The 13,948-nt window shown below is 38.9% G+C and overlaps 1 protein-coding gene across 2 annotated transcripts in view; it reads left to right on the forward strand.

Moving 5' to 3' along the window:
- The window catches only part of ATF7IP (activating transcription factor 7 interacting protein), a 130,166-nt gene that overhangs the window by 101,085 nt on the left and 15,133 nt on the right, over positions 1 to 13,948 (forward strand). Inside the window, exons 11-13 of one of the 2 annotated variants that reach the window (XM_068400346.1) lie at positions 6,233 to 6,311; positions 9,287 to 9,481; positions 10,441 to 10,629. In XM_068400346.1, coding sequence (XP_068256447.1) covers positions 6,233 to 6,311; positions 9,287 to 9,481; positions 10,441 to 10,629 — 463 coding nt within the window. The remainder of the gene's footprint in view (positions 1 to 6,232; positions 6,312 to 9,286; positions 9,482 to 10,440; positions 10,630 to 13,948) is intronic. The other variant, XM_068400347.1, reaches the window with a different exon arrangement.

Consider the following 13,948-nt stretch of genomic DNA (forward strand, 5'->3'; position numbering starts at 1 on the left):
AGACAGTAGCCTGTCTCTATGTCCCTGCTTTTCCAGAGGCAGCTGAGGAAACTGCTTCAGAATCACTTCAACACCAGAGACAGCCCTTCGTTTTATTGCGAGGCTGATTCCTTTCTGATTTCCCTTTATTAATTTACTGTTGACTAGTGTGTAGGTTAATTACTAGATATTGCAGTCAATGACATATGGGATATAATGACAGTCTTCCAAAAGAAGAAAGTAAGTTCTTAATTATAAAGCATTTATATTGCTTTTATTGCAAATCTTAATTGTGACTTCAGATTCAGGTGACCCTGATCACTGTATTTAGGCATTTTTAACAAATTCCAGGATTTTTATTACCTCTAAGGACTCTTTTTTCCTATTATACTTCTTTTTTAAATTTCTGTAACATATATATGGCATTGGTTCTAGAAAGTCACTGTATAGTTCTCTTTTTTCCTCAAGGAAAATTGTATTATTGCTGCTTTTTCCTAGCACTTCTCCTCATAAATATATGGGGTTTTGTCAGTACATCTATTTCTCAAGTACTTTCTTTAATTGTTGAAAAGACTTTTGTGGTTGGGATTGGAAGAAAGCAGATGTTATGTTGTCATAGTATATGCAGTAGAAAATGCATGAAATTCTGAGTATAGGTCACTTTTACCAATCCTTTGTAGAAAATCCTGAATTGAAGTGTAATTACTGTAATATGAATAGACATTTTATGTAAGAAATTAAAACAAAGTCTGTTTCTAGTAGTTTTCATGATAAAAAATCTGAAAATGTTACTCAGAAGAATCCGTACTATACATCACTTTTCAGCAAAAGTTTTGCAGCTAGTAGAACACTTAGAAATACCAATTTCTAATAATTTAAGTGAGAAAAATGAACAAATTGAATATTTGTGCTCATTTGATACATACTTTTCATTATTTTATCTTCCATGTGCACTGTAAAGCAGTTTACGCTTAACTAATTAAGTGGTGTTTAGAGGTCATGACAGCTTCTGTTTCAGGACTTAACAGATTTCACTCAGGTATTTGAAAGGGATGAGGATTTACTCTTTTGGTTTTGCCACTGTTTTAGGGTCTTTCAGTTGCTGCTTTCACAAGTTATGTGCTTGGCATTAAAATACTTTTCCTTCACACTTGCCAAGTCAGATGCTTGCCTGCGGCATTTGGCATGCAAACAGAGTCCAGGGATAGTCGTATATTGGTAAATGCGGTATGTGTAGACATGACTTTGCAAACTGGAGAAGCTGGGGCAAAGGGCCTGCAATTTGACAAGATTTTCTTTAAAGAAAACACTTTTCAAAACCAGATCAAGATTGTAAATGTGAAGTGCCTTCTCCTTGGCTGGCTGTTTCAGGAAAAACACACAACACTGTATGAGAATAGCGGAGTAGTATTACAATGCACTCACACCGTACTTCTGTATTTGGAGTGGTGCATGCTCAGCTGCTGCTTGGCTTGTAATTCTATTTTCCCCTGCTGCCTTTTTTCCTCCTCCTGGTTCCTTTTTTCTCCTTTGTTTCTGCTCTTAATCATATCTTGCAGTCCTCTTCCCCTGTTTCACCTAGTGTTTTGCCTTTCAACTTGAAATTGTATGCATCTTCTTAGGCTGGATCTACATTAGACTTAAGTATGAAATGTTCCGTTACAGGACACGTTTTTATGCAAAATACCTTAATTGCAAATGGAAGTTCACCAACCAGATGAAGAATAAAGATGTGACTGTATTAAGATTGGGAAGTCAGGAAAATATAGTCTTGCCTCTTTCTTGCTTTCTTCGTAAAAATTTTTTTCATGTTTGTCTTTAAAATTGTGACGTTTTAGAGTAGGATTTATTAGGTTTCATTTTTTGTTTCATGTTTAATTTAATTTTTTCATTGCATTGTTTTGTGTTTAAATTGTTACACTGCTGGATGCTATGTGAAAGCAGAGAAAGATTTAAACTAAGGGAACTCAGATACAGTTGTGATTAACTGGATGGTTCAGCTCATTATGTTACTGCTTCCAGGTTGTACAAAGTCACCTCATCAGCTATGGATAAAACAGGTCCAAAATGGCAGTGTGAATGACAGTACTTTGGAGGATTTCCACTTACTTGGAGTTTAAAGGCATATACATTAACATACGTGAGCTATTAAGAAGGATGGAAAATGGAGTTTGGCAGTTACATTCGTTTTAAATCTCATTCTAAACTTTTTTCTGTTTGATTACTAGAAACTATCCAGATGTTGTTGTAAACATAGAATCATAGAATCATGGGATGGTTTCAGTTGGAAGGGACCTTAAAGATCATCTAGTTCCAACCCCCCTGCCAGAGGCAGGGACACTTTCACTAGACCAGGTTGCTCAACACCCCATCCAACCTGGCCTTAAACACTGCCAGGGAGGGGGCATCCACAGCTTCTCTGGGCAACCTGTTCCAGTGTCTCACCATCCTCACAGTAAAGAATTTCTTCCTAATATCTCATCTAAATCTACCCTCTTTCAGGTTAAAACGTTCCCCCTTGTCCTGTCCCTACATGCCCTTGTAAAAAGCCTCTCTCTCGCTTTCCTGTAGGCCCCCTTCAGGTATTGGAAGGCTGCTATAAGGTCTCCCCAGAGCCTTCTCTTCTCCAGGCTGAACAGCCCTAACTCTCTCAGCCTGTCTTCATAGGAGAAGTGCTCCAGCCCTCTGATCATCTTCATGGCCCTCCTCTTGACTCGCTCCAAAAGCTCCATGTCCTTATGTTGAATTTAAGTGCCACTTCTGGTCTCTTTTGGAGACTGGTGCTCTGTTTCTGACAAATGATGAAATGGTGGTTCTCAGGGTTGTGGTTTTGTTTGCTTTGAGTTCTTTGTAACTGTGATCTTTAAATAGAGATCACTTCATATTACTGTGGTTGTTCTATTTCTGTTTCAGCTTATTTGATATTCGAAGGTGACTGAATCATCTGTTATTCAGACTTACTAGGCAGTATGTGCCTGGTATAAAGCACCAGGCGTATGCTTTGGGTTCTCATTAAATGGTTTTAATTATTTCACTAGTGTGACTGTACTGATGAACAGGTGCTACGATTGCATCATCTTGCTCTTCTGCAGAGATCAGCTGAAGCAGGTTCAGGTTCTTGGCTTCCTGTGTTTGAAGAAAGCTGAAAACTGATAGCAGACCAGAATGCCTTGATTTTGCTTTTCTGTGTTAGCAGTTTCTGCCCAGATGCTTGCTGAAATCTAATATTAGGCACTGAAAGACTTGTTCTCTTATTTCAATTTTTGACATAAATGTGAAGGTTGTTCATACATGACTGAAAGTCCCATGTCAGACTTCCCTTTGCCTTCATCAGGGCTGCAAGCCTTCTTAAGCTGGTTTCTGATTTTACTCAGAGCAACTTGTCTGAATCGCCTCTTCTGATGCGTGACATGGCAGTCTCCTCTTCAGAATCCCATCCCCTTCTGTTTACATAAGCAGTAGCGGTTGTTTGTCTGTAGCCTTTCCTCAAACATAGCTCTGCTGTAAACTGGAGTTTTTGTAAGTCCTTGTAGCAACAAAACTTCCCTGAGAGAATTTCTGAGTAAAATAGTCATGATACTCAAAAGGGGTGTTTTTATTTTCTTGACTGGTTGGGCACAGGATTTTCTGAAAACCATTTATTACTTGCTTTCGGCAGGGATGATTCCAAATGGTTCCATTTGTAGGTCTTAACCATTCAGGTGGTAAGTGACAATGCTCCTACACCGTACCCCTATAGATAGGAAACACAATATGCAGCATTTTCAGCATTTCAAGTTTCCTTGAAATTTTCCTGTATCCCCAAATTTTATTCAAGGGAGATGCATGGTTGGTGAACTAGGGGAGTCTAGTTGGGGAGGCTGCGGAGTCAGGACTTCAGGGTCTGCTATGTGTGGAGTACAGCATCTTCTTGGAGTAGCTGGAGTGTGTAACATGGAACCAGGACTAGGGGATGTACCACAGAGCACCACTCAAAACACTGCCCTGCAGATCTGCAACTTGTAGTGTGGGTTGTGGAAAGAACTTAACTACTTATGGATAGTTCCTGTTGAGGAGATTGCTACCAGGATTGTTCAGTAGAAAACTTTGAATAGTGTGGCTAACTACAAGAAGATCTTTCCTCCTGAGAAGTGCATGTATGAGACCTTGTCAGCTAATTGGATTTATCATTTAGTAGTTGCCTGTTTAAGTAATTCAAGATTTTGGCCATCCAGACACGCCAAAATAAAAAATGCATTCAATGACATTTGCTGACTTAGAAATTCAACAAACTTTCTTGACTGGCACAGTTAAGTAGGGCTTCAAAACATTTAGCTCTCATACAGAGTATTTTTCTAAGGATTTAGATTTCCTTGCAGAGGAAGAATTGAAAGGAAATTACTTCAGAATAATGTATTTTATAGTGGGGAGAAATGAATAGCTGTTTTAGTTTTTTCTCCAGTTCCTTACAAATCTCCCCCTCCATTTTTCAATCTGTTTTCTTCTGGCAGAGAGCATCATAGTTCAAAATACACATAATTTACTGGGAATATTATCAAGTTTTAATGAAATTCCTCTTGACTTTATGCTAATCGAGTAATCATTGATTATATTGAATATGCCTTTTCTCTTAAGCTTTAAGTGGGTAAATCAGCTCATCATACTAAGAAAACTGAAGTTGGAAAGTCTTTGAAATAGAAATCACCCAACAGAAGAACTCCATGGTTAATAAACCTGACAGGTGTTTCTCTATGTATAGCAAAGATAGAGTCCCTATAGAGGTCTCTTCTATCACCTGTGAACAGAAGTAGTTAGATAGTTCTTATTCAAATTGTGTATCACGTAGGTTATTAGCAGAAGTTCATCAGTAGCAGCATCAGAACTTAAGGCAAAGCATCAGAACTTAAGGCAAGAAGAAAATGGGTTGTAATAATGCATAATGAAGAGATCAGTCATGTCAGGCACTCCAAATTCAGTGACCGATAATTTGGACATAGCTTTTGTTTGCATTTAGTAATCATACGATACCTCTTTTCCTCAAAGCCTTGCCTGTGTGAGAATTGTGTTTAGGACCTCCTTAAAGTCTTAATTTTACCCAAATGAAAGGTCATAGAGCAGATAATCCCAATGCTTAGGCTTTTTGCATCTGTCCTTATCAGACTGCACAGAAAAATCTCTAATCTTCCTAGGATTTATCATGTTGACATTTGTACAGGCCATGTGGGGCTGATAACTCTTACACTTTTTTCCATGTTATTTGTTCAGAGATTTTGGTAGCAGTTCAGTCCAACAATAAATGATCGTCTCTTCTAAAAAAAAAAAAAAAAAAAACAAACAAAAAAAAACAAACAAACAAAAAACACACAAAAAAAAACTTTTTTGCAGCAAGTTTAAGGAACTAGAAATTGACATAATTCAAGATTTTTTTCTCGAAAGTATATTTAAAATCATAGAAATATATAGGACCTCCCCCAGTATTTTTTCTGTCATCTAAAGGAAAAAGTTGGTGGTCGCTCCAGTCTGAAAAGCCAAGGGACAGCAACTGATCCAGAAGATAAATCTTGTTTGATGATGCTCTCGTTTTTTTTATATAACATTTAGCCTTCACAATAGCTTAAAAGATACCTTTATCCTCTCTAAAGAGATGGTTATGAATGGATTCATATGTAGAATTATAGAATGCTAAAATTTGTGATAATGGATAAAAATACAGTAATGAAATTATTTTTAAAAGCTGGATACAGTTGGCGTTTTCTGATGGCTTTTGATGACATGTTCTACAAGCATTACAGGTTCCAGTGTAGCTTTCTCTTTTTCTTATTGTGAAGTCAGGTACATAGGCTGAGCTGTCTCAAGATAAGTAATATATTGTCCTGGTGACTGTTCTGTCAAAAGGTGATATTACTATACAGGAAAGCACAGATTACAACCAGATTAAAATATTAAGAGTCATAACTGAAAGATACTCTATAACACTAAATTGTTATTTATTTACCTGTAAAACAACAATATGCTACTGGTCATCAGGTTTTTTTACTCCTTATAAAGCTAAAGATACTTTAATATTTGATACCGCAATACAGTCATTTGTTTATTGCCTGTTTTTCAAGTCCTGGGAAATTTGTCTGAAATTTCCTACTCCTCATTTCATCAGTTCCTTTCTAATAAGTGTATCGATTCTGAGACCTCTCCTTCTCAATGTTCAGTTCGTATCCCTTTACCGCCTGTGTTCCCTGGATTTGCTTGTGCAAAATGAAAGAGTTTTGTCTTTCAGAGCGGGAAGGTCACAGGAAGCGATTCAGGAGGTGTCATTGATCTTACTCAGGATGAAGAGGATGATGGCTCTTCTCAAGGTAGGTGAAAAACATTTGGCTAGCTGCAGGAATAATTGAGCTGTACAAGTATTATTTCATCCCTTGAATGATAGAAAGGAATAAACTTCTGTTTCTCCTTAGTGTATTTTATTCCTTGGTGTTTCAGTTAAACAGGACAGTTATTAAAAAATTATGATAGGCATTACATAAAAGGAATTTTACTTACTGTAAAACAGGCTTTAAGATTTTTACCTTTCCCTTAATTTAAGCATTGTTGCTGTCTATGCAACTCAAGAGTTGAGATACCAAATGCAGATCTGTTCTTTGCTTTGGGACGGTATGCTGAGTTTAGAGTAAATATAGTTGTGCTCTTAGATCATTTGGCAGTGTGGATGCACTTCATCTTTTAAAAGAATACATTTTTATGTGTCTTGCATAACTGTGGGCAGGTCTAATTATAATTAGCATTGGATTAGCGAAGAATTATACTATTTCAGAGAAGTAATAAGAGTCTGTACTTAAGACTATGTATTGCACAGTCATCTTAACTGAAAAATTGATATTTCTAGTATTAGAGGTAAAATTTTAATTCTGCGTGGTCTCTAAATGCATGCCTCTGCCCTGCGTTCTGAAGTCCAGCCACCAAGAAGTTTGATTCCTCTAGAAAACCTCAGTAGCTGTCTCTCTAGCTAGTGCGTTCAAGTTGTACACATACTTTCTTAATATTTTGACTTGCTCTGTATTTGTATTACACAAATGTAGAAAATCATACTGAGGTGTGGTAGCATTTCTTTTAGTGAGGGAGAAATGTAATGTTTCCACCAAAAGGAGTTCATGTGGTACACAAGTATTAGAGAAGCATTATGCAATTCAGATAGCTGACAGTCTGGTTCTTTTATCAGCAGAGGATATATGGTGGACACTGAATTGAGTATGAGCCGACAGTGTGTTCTCATTTAAATTTAAGTTAGTATTCGTCCTTCATTGACACTAGTGGGACTACACCTGAAATACAGTGTCCAGTTTTGGCTACCCCTTACTTGAGTTCAGAAGAGTTGTGTTAGCACTGGAGAAGGCCCAATAGATGCTGTCGGGATGGTGGGGGCCTAGAGTGCATGACCTGTGAGAAGAGATCGACAGACCATGGCGTGTTTGGCAAAGAGCAAACTGAGAGACAGTGTAATAGCAGTCTACAACTACTTGGAGGCTAGTTACAAAGATGATGGAGCACAACTCTTCTCAGCAGTGCCAGATGATATATCAAGGGGCAGTGGCCATGAACTACACATTCAGGAGGTTCAAGTTGAGCTTGAAGGGGAAAGAAATCACAGGAAGGTAGCGCAGCACGGAGGGATGTTACAAACTCCACTCTTGAATGTTCTCAAGATTCAGCTGGACGAAACTGCAAATCATTTGATTTAATGTTGGTGACAGTCCAGCTTCAACAAGAGGTTGGACTACACAGCCATCAGAGGTCCTTTCCAGCCAGAAGTTTGATGGTTCAGTGAATTGCTTAGCTGAGTGTCAGAATAGCATAGGGAATCAAGTTATTACCACTGTCATATCTTCTGAGGGTTAGTTCTCAAAAAGATAAAAAAGATGGTTGTACTTGGACTGTGGAACTCTGTCAAGTAAGGTTAAGCTACCCAGTCCTTTTAATATTCTGTAAAAGACACCAACAGATCTAAATGGATTTATGGTATGTTTTAAAGTAGCATGTCACAGTATTGTAATGTATTTCAGCTAATCTTTTTCTATCAAAAGTAACATTTTTCAGAGTTTTTCCTCCCTGATTGCATAAAGTGTGTCGTCACCTCACAATTACCATAAAAGATCAACACCATGGGTGCTTTTGCAACTGTAAGAAAGCTTCTCTAAGTAGAAGTGCTGGCAGCCACGGCAGAGTCGTAGCTGCATTACAGTATAGTAACTCAGTTCTTTCTCAGTTTCTTTTCTGGGGCTTGAGTCAGTATCTTACAATTTTCTCCTGTGGGATATTCTGAGATTCTTTCCCCTTAGTTGTCAGGTTTTAGAAAATCATCCTTTCATTAGGAGGAAGGTTAGTGGGGTACTTTCAGGCTGTGTTAGCTCCTGTGTGTCTCTTCACTGCAAAGCAGAAGCCAGACTCTCACTGATAGTCTGCAGCTTTGCAGATTAGTTTATGTTGCCCTTAAAACCTACTTTTATTTTGTGTTTCTTTTAGTTTTTGGTGGTGCCTTCTCTGCCCACTACTACTCTAACCTAGCTGAAATAACCAGGCAAAAGCTTCTCAGTTCTTCTTTATTCAACTTGTGCACAGGCTTGACTACATAAAGACTTGCACTCAAATTAATATTTTATGTTGTCACAAATGAACTACAGCAGGAAAAAATACTGCTGTAGGAAACTACAGATACAGGCACTGCTTGTCAGTTCTCACAAGTCAGTAAGTCATGTTGAGGAGGGAGACAATGTGAGAAAACAACTTAAGTTCTCTGTTTGAAGTTTTCTATAAATAATAAAGCGATTCCCCTGTTTTAAGAAAATAGCATGAAAATTCAAAACAGCAACCAATAGGGCTGACTAACATTGTCAGCAAATAACAAAAGGATGTAAGCATCAAAGGTAGACAAGATTTATTTAGGGAGTTCTATCACTTTTTTGAAACAAATTGAGTACAGCAGTGTTTAGACCTTTTTAAGGTTTTAGGCTATTCTTCTTTTAATAGAAACTTTTAAAGACTTTGGCATAGCGTTCCATTAAATTCAGGTTTCCAAATTATGCTGAAATACGCAGACTTCATGATGATAGAATGAAACATTATTGAGCATGGGGGGGAAAAGATTGAGATGATGAAAGTGAGGGGAATTTAACGCATTTTCTACAGTTCTGTTTGCAGAATGAAAAGATCAAAGAAATGTCATGCTAGGAAATATTCTTTGCTAATCTGTGAATGATGGTGGGGGAAGATTTTAAAACTCTGTGATATTCTCATTTCTGTTTGCTATAGTTTATAACTTTATTTTGTTTTAAAGCAGATGGCAAGAAACAGAACCAGACACCAGTTACAGGATTGAGCATATCCACCCAGCCCTTGGCTCGACCCTTGCAGCCTTCGCAGCCTTCGCAGCCTCCACAGCCTTCACAGCCATTGCAGACAAACCCTGTGCAGCAGACAGGTGTGCCAACAAGTGGACCTTCCCAGACCACCATACATGTAGTACCTACAGGTAACCTCATTTTACTTTATTACGCAAATGCAGCGACTGCTTTTTTCCTTAAACTAGACTCTTGTGTGGTCTACATTGTGCTAATCTTTTCAGGTGAATATTCAGAATGTTTGAGTCACTTTTTAGTCTTTCATTACAGTCAGTTTCCTATAACTGTTTTTTTTTTTTTTTTTTAACTGATTATGTGAAAGGGAAAGATAGTTCAGTTGGTTTGGAAAGAATTCAGGATCAAATTAATTCCATGGAGAGAAAGAAATCCTGCTAAGGATGGTCATGGAAATATTAAATATATTGTTGTTTGTAAAAGTGAAGGAGGAGACACCTGTAGCAGTTGCATTGTTTAAGTAATAAGGAAAAAACATTAGCAACATCACTCTTAGCTCTGTCCACCTGCACTTAGCAATTAATCGTTTTGGCAGAGTGAATGGCAAGGCTGACACTGAAGTTCCATCCCTAGTTAAACGTTATTTTGTCTGCGGTGTGATTCCCCCCCCCCCCCCCCCCCCTTTTCTTTCTAACATAAAGAAACACAGATCCTCTTTTTTTTTTCCTTTATTTTACTCTCTTCTTTTGTAGATGATTGTTGAAGATTAGTTAGCATTGGCATTATCTATGACTGATCTGTTCTACAGACTCTCTGGTGGTGGGTTTTATATTCTCCACAGCTGTGCTTACATTCAGGACCTTTTTTCTTTTTTTTGCAGGGGGTATTATGTTTATGTTTTCTGTTTGGAATTTGTATATATTTTGGCAATATTATTTCAGGTGAAAATTACTGTTTAGGCTGTTTTCTCTTTTCTTGCATTATCAAAAGCAGATAGAATTTCACAGGGCCAGTTTTTATTTTGCATGGCTCAGATGAGTCAGTTTTCCAAAGGAGATATGTACTCTGGAATAGGCATATCAGCTTAATGTCACGGAATTCCATTCTAGGTTGTGGCCTCTCTGTCTTTTTCTAGCTCCGACAACAGTGAATGTAACAACTCATCGGCCAGTGACTCAAACTCCTGCAAAACTTCCTATACCAAGAACCCCTGCTAACCATCAGGTGGTCTATACCACTCTTCCTACACCACCAGCTCAGAATCCTGTAAGAGGAGCTGTCATGCCAAGCCCAGGTTTAAGGCCAGTCAACCCGCAGACTGGAGGTAGGGGATGCTTTCTTTCGTCACTTTTTAGCATGACACAGCTTGATATGGTCTACCTGATGGATGTGGCTTTCGTTTTGTATTTGTCAATATTAGTCCTAATTACAGAGGTTAGGGTTTTTTTCCAGGTTACAGACTTGAGCAAATCTCAGGCTATTAAGAAATCATTCCCCCTGCAGCTATGTGAATGAGGAAAAACTGGATTTAAGTTATCTCAGGCACTAATTCTGCCAATTAAGCATCTCCAGATGACATGCCCAATACTTTACAAGGTAGCGGAAGGTAATGTCATGAGCACCACTGTTCTGTAGAAAGGTAATTAGAGACCATTTTGTTATTATGGAGTAAGATTAAAGCATGTAAATATGTAGTAAATCGTGTTCAATTTCCTATCTAAAAGTTATGTTTATATTGGGCATCCTAATGTAATTAATTAACAATCTCTGATGGCTTGTGCCCAGCAGATTTTCTTATTTTCTCTAGGCTTGGACAAATGAAATTTCTCACCAAATGTATCAGAAATTAATGCAGGTTTGAGTTTCCTTAACTAGGGATGTCACCAAGTTCATCTTGACTTTGCAAATATAACTGGTATCTTCCCATAGCAGTAAACTCATTTTCTGAAATGAGTACTAAATGTCAAAAAATAACCTTAAAGTTAAATGGTAGTTTATATTTTGTTACAAAGTGATGGATCTTAACTGCCCTTTTTTAGCTCCCCACAATTTCTACGCTATGGTTATTTTAACACCGTTACGTTAAACATAATTTTCCCTGTTCCAGTGCACTGTGTATGAGCCTACTTTTGTGATGTTCGGGTAGTGATTTTTTCCATACTATCATCTGTATAAACCAGACTCAGAACACTGCGTTGCTTGAGCCGTGTAAAACTGTGCCTATGTAGGTTTTTGCAGAAATAATTGATTCATTGTTCTGAAACGATAGTTTTTGGAAAGGAGAATATCCATTTGTAGCAATTAAATTCTAAGTATTTCTTATGACTGGATTCAGCTGCATTGCCATAGGCTGTGAAAAATCAGCTCTGCTAGCTAAACAGAAGTTGATCAGACAGTTCTCGAACTAGTCTATGAAATGTCAGGGTGTGAGGAAATCACTGTTCTTTTCGGAGTAGTTGTTCATATTTCTCAGACTTCGTATACTCTTGTGCCATGTGCATTTGAGTTCAGGTTCTTCTGACCAGCAGTATCTTTTGAGGGGCATGTCTGCATCTTGTGTTCCAGTTGGCAAAAGACCGTAAAAGACAAGGTAACCTCAGCCCACACTTAGTTTTCTTCATCATTACCCTTAGCTACAAGTTAGACATGTGTGATTGACCTGTTGTTTTGGAAGGAGTTTTGAGTGCTTAATTGTGCGTTCACTTATGTTAATTATTTTTAATACTATTTGCTTATTTTTTACGAAAATATAAAACACATGGTTTTTGTCAGAATCTACTACTTCTTAGAGCAGTTATTATGACTAATTACGGATCACAAGTATTAATTTCTATAGAATACCTTTTAGTGTTAGACATGGAAGATAATTAAGGTGGTGTTGAAGAACATATAATAAGGTAATACACTATTTTAAGGCCTTTTCTAGGAGAATTCAATGAGGTAGAGAGTTCATGTGGTGTTTGGGCAAGGTCATCCTACAACAGATCTCTGTGTAACGTGCTTCTGACCTGATGGTCGAGTGATACAATGAATGCTTATCCTTCAGTTGTCTGCTTACAAATTCTCAGAAATCAAGGCATGTTTCCACCAAAATAATTAAGATTCAGCTTGACTAGACCCTGCATAACCTAATCAAAGAGCATTCTTTCAACAGAAGATTGAGCCCAATAATCTCCAGAGGTCCCTTCAAACCTGGACTTTTCTGTGATTCTGTTAGAGGCAGTTCTGTTATTCTGGCTTGAAAAGTATGTCTGTGTATTATACAGTACTATTGTCTGACAAGCCACATAAGACATAAGAAAATGATGGTTCTTCCATAGCACTGTGCATTTCACGTACCTCAGGACAAGGAAGCCAGATGGTTAGCCTGAGTAGATAAAAGACCAGTTTAGTTAGAATACAGATTATTTTAAGGCTTCGTATTTGCATACTGGGTAGAGAGGTTTCACATATGGTTAACAAAAAAGCGATCCTGTTGATCCCTTTTAGCCTTGTAGTTTTGTACTTCTACCTCAACCAAGTAGTATGCCTGCCCAGAAATAACGCTAAATTTGTAATTTGTATCTTATTAAGGCATTTAGGACCTTTGAGGCCCCAGAAGAAGTCAGGATAGAGGAGGAATCTGTCTTGGTTGATGAGGGCTGGGTCAGGGACCAATTAAGCAACCTGGACGTCCATAAATCCATGGGCCCTGATGGGATGCACCCGTGGGTGCTGAGGGAGCTGGCGGAAGTCATTGCTAGGCCACTCTCCATCATCTTTGCTAAGTCGTGGGCAACGGGAGAGGTGCCTGAGGACTGGAGGAAAGCGAATGTCACTCCAGTCTTCAAAAAGGGCAAGAAGGAGGACCCGGGTAACTATAGACCGGTCAGCCTCACCTCCATCCCCGGAAAGGTGATGGAACAACTTGTTCTTGGTGCTGTCTCTAGGCACATCAAGGATAGGGGGATCATTAGGGGCAGTCAGCATGGCTTCACCAAGGGGAAGTCATGCTTAACCAACTTGATAGCCTTTTATGAGGACGTAACCTGGTGGATAGATGATGGTAAAGCTGTGGATGTGGTCTGTCTCGATTTCAGTAAGGCGTTTGACACAGTCTCCCACAGCATCCTCGCAGCTAAACTGAGGAAGTGTGGTCTGGATGATCGGGTAGTGAGGTGGCTTGTGAAATGGCTGAAGGAAAGAAGCCAGAGAGTGGTGGTCAATGGGACAGAGGCCTGTGTCTAGCGGAGTCCCTCAAGGGTCGGTACTGGGACCAGTTCTATTCAATATATTCATTAATGACTTGGATGAGGGAATAGAGTGCACTGTCAGCAAGTTCGCTGATGACACAAAACTGGGAGGAGTGGCTGACACACCGGAAGGCTGCGCAGCCATTCAGAGAGACCTGGACAGGCTGGAGAGTTGGGCGGGGAGAAACTTAATGAAATATAACAAGGACAAGTATAGAGTCCTGCATCTGGGCAAGAACAACCCCATGTACCAGTACAAGTTGGGGACAGAGCTGTTGGAGAGCAGCGTAGGGGAAAGGGACCTGGGGGTCCTAGTGGACAGCAGGATGACCATGAGCCAGCAGTGTGCCCTTGTGGCCAAGAAGGCCAATGGCATCCTGGGGTGTATTAGAAGGGGTGTGGTTAGCAGGT

This window comes from Nyctibius grandis, chromosome 5 (genome assembly GCF_013368605.1).
Source record: "Nyctibius grandis isolate bNycGra1 chromosome 5, bNycGra1.pri, whole genome shotgun sequence".
NCBI classification, from domain to species: Eukaryota; Metazoa; Chordata; class Aves; order Nyctibiiformes; family Nyctibiidae; genus Nyctibius; species Nyctibius grandis.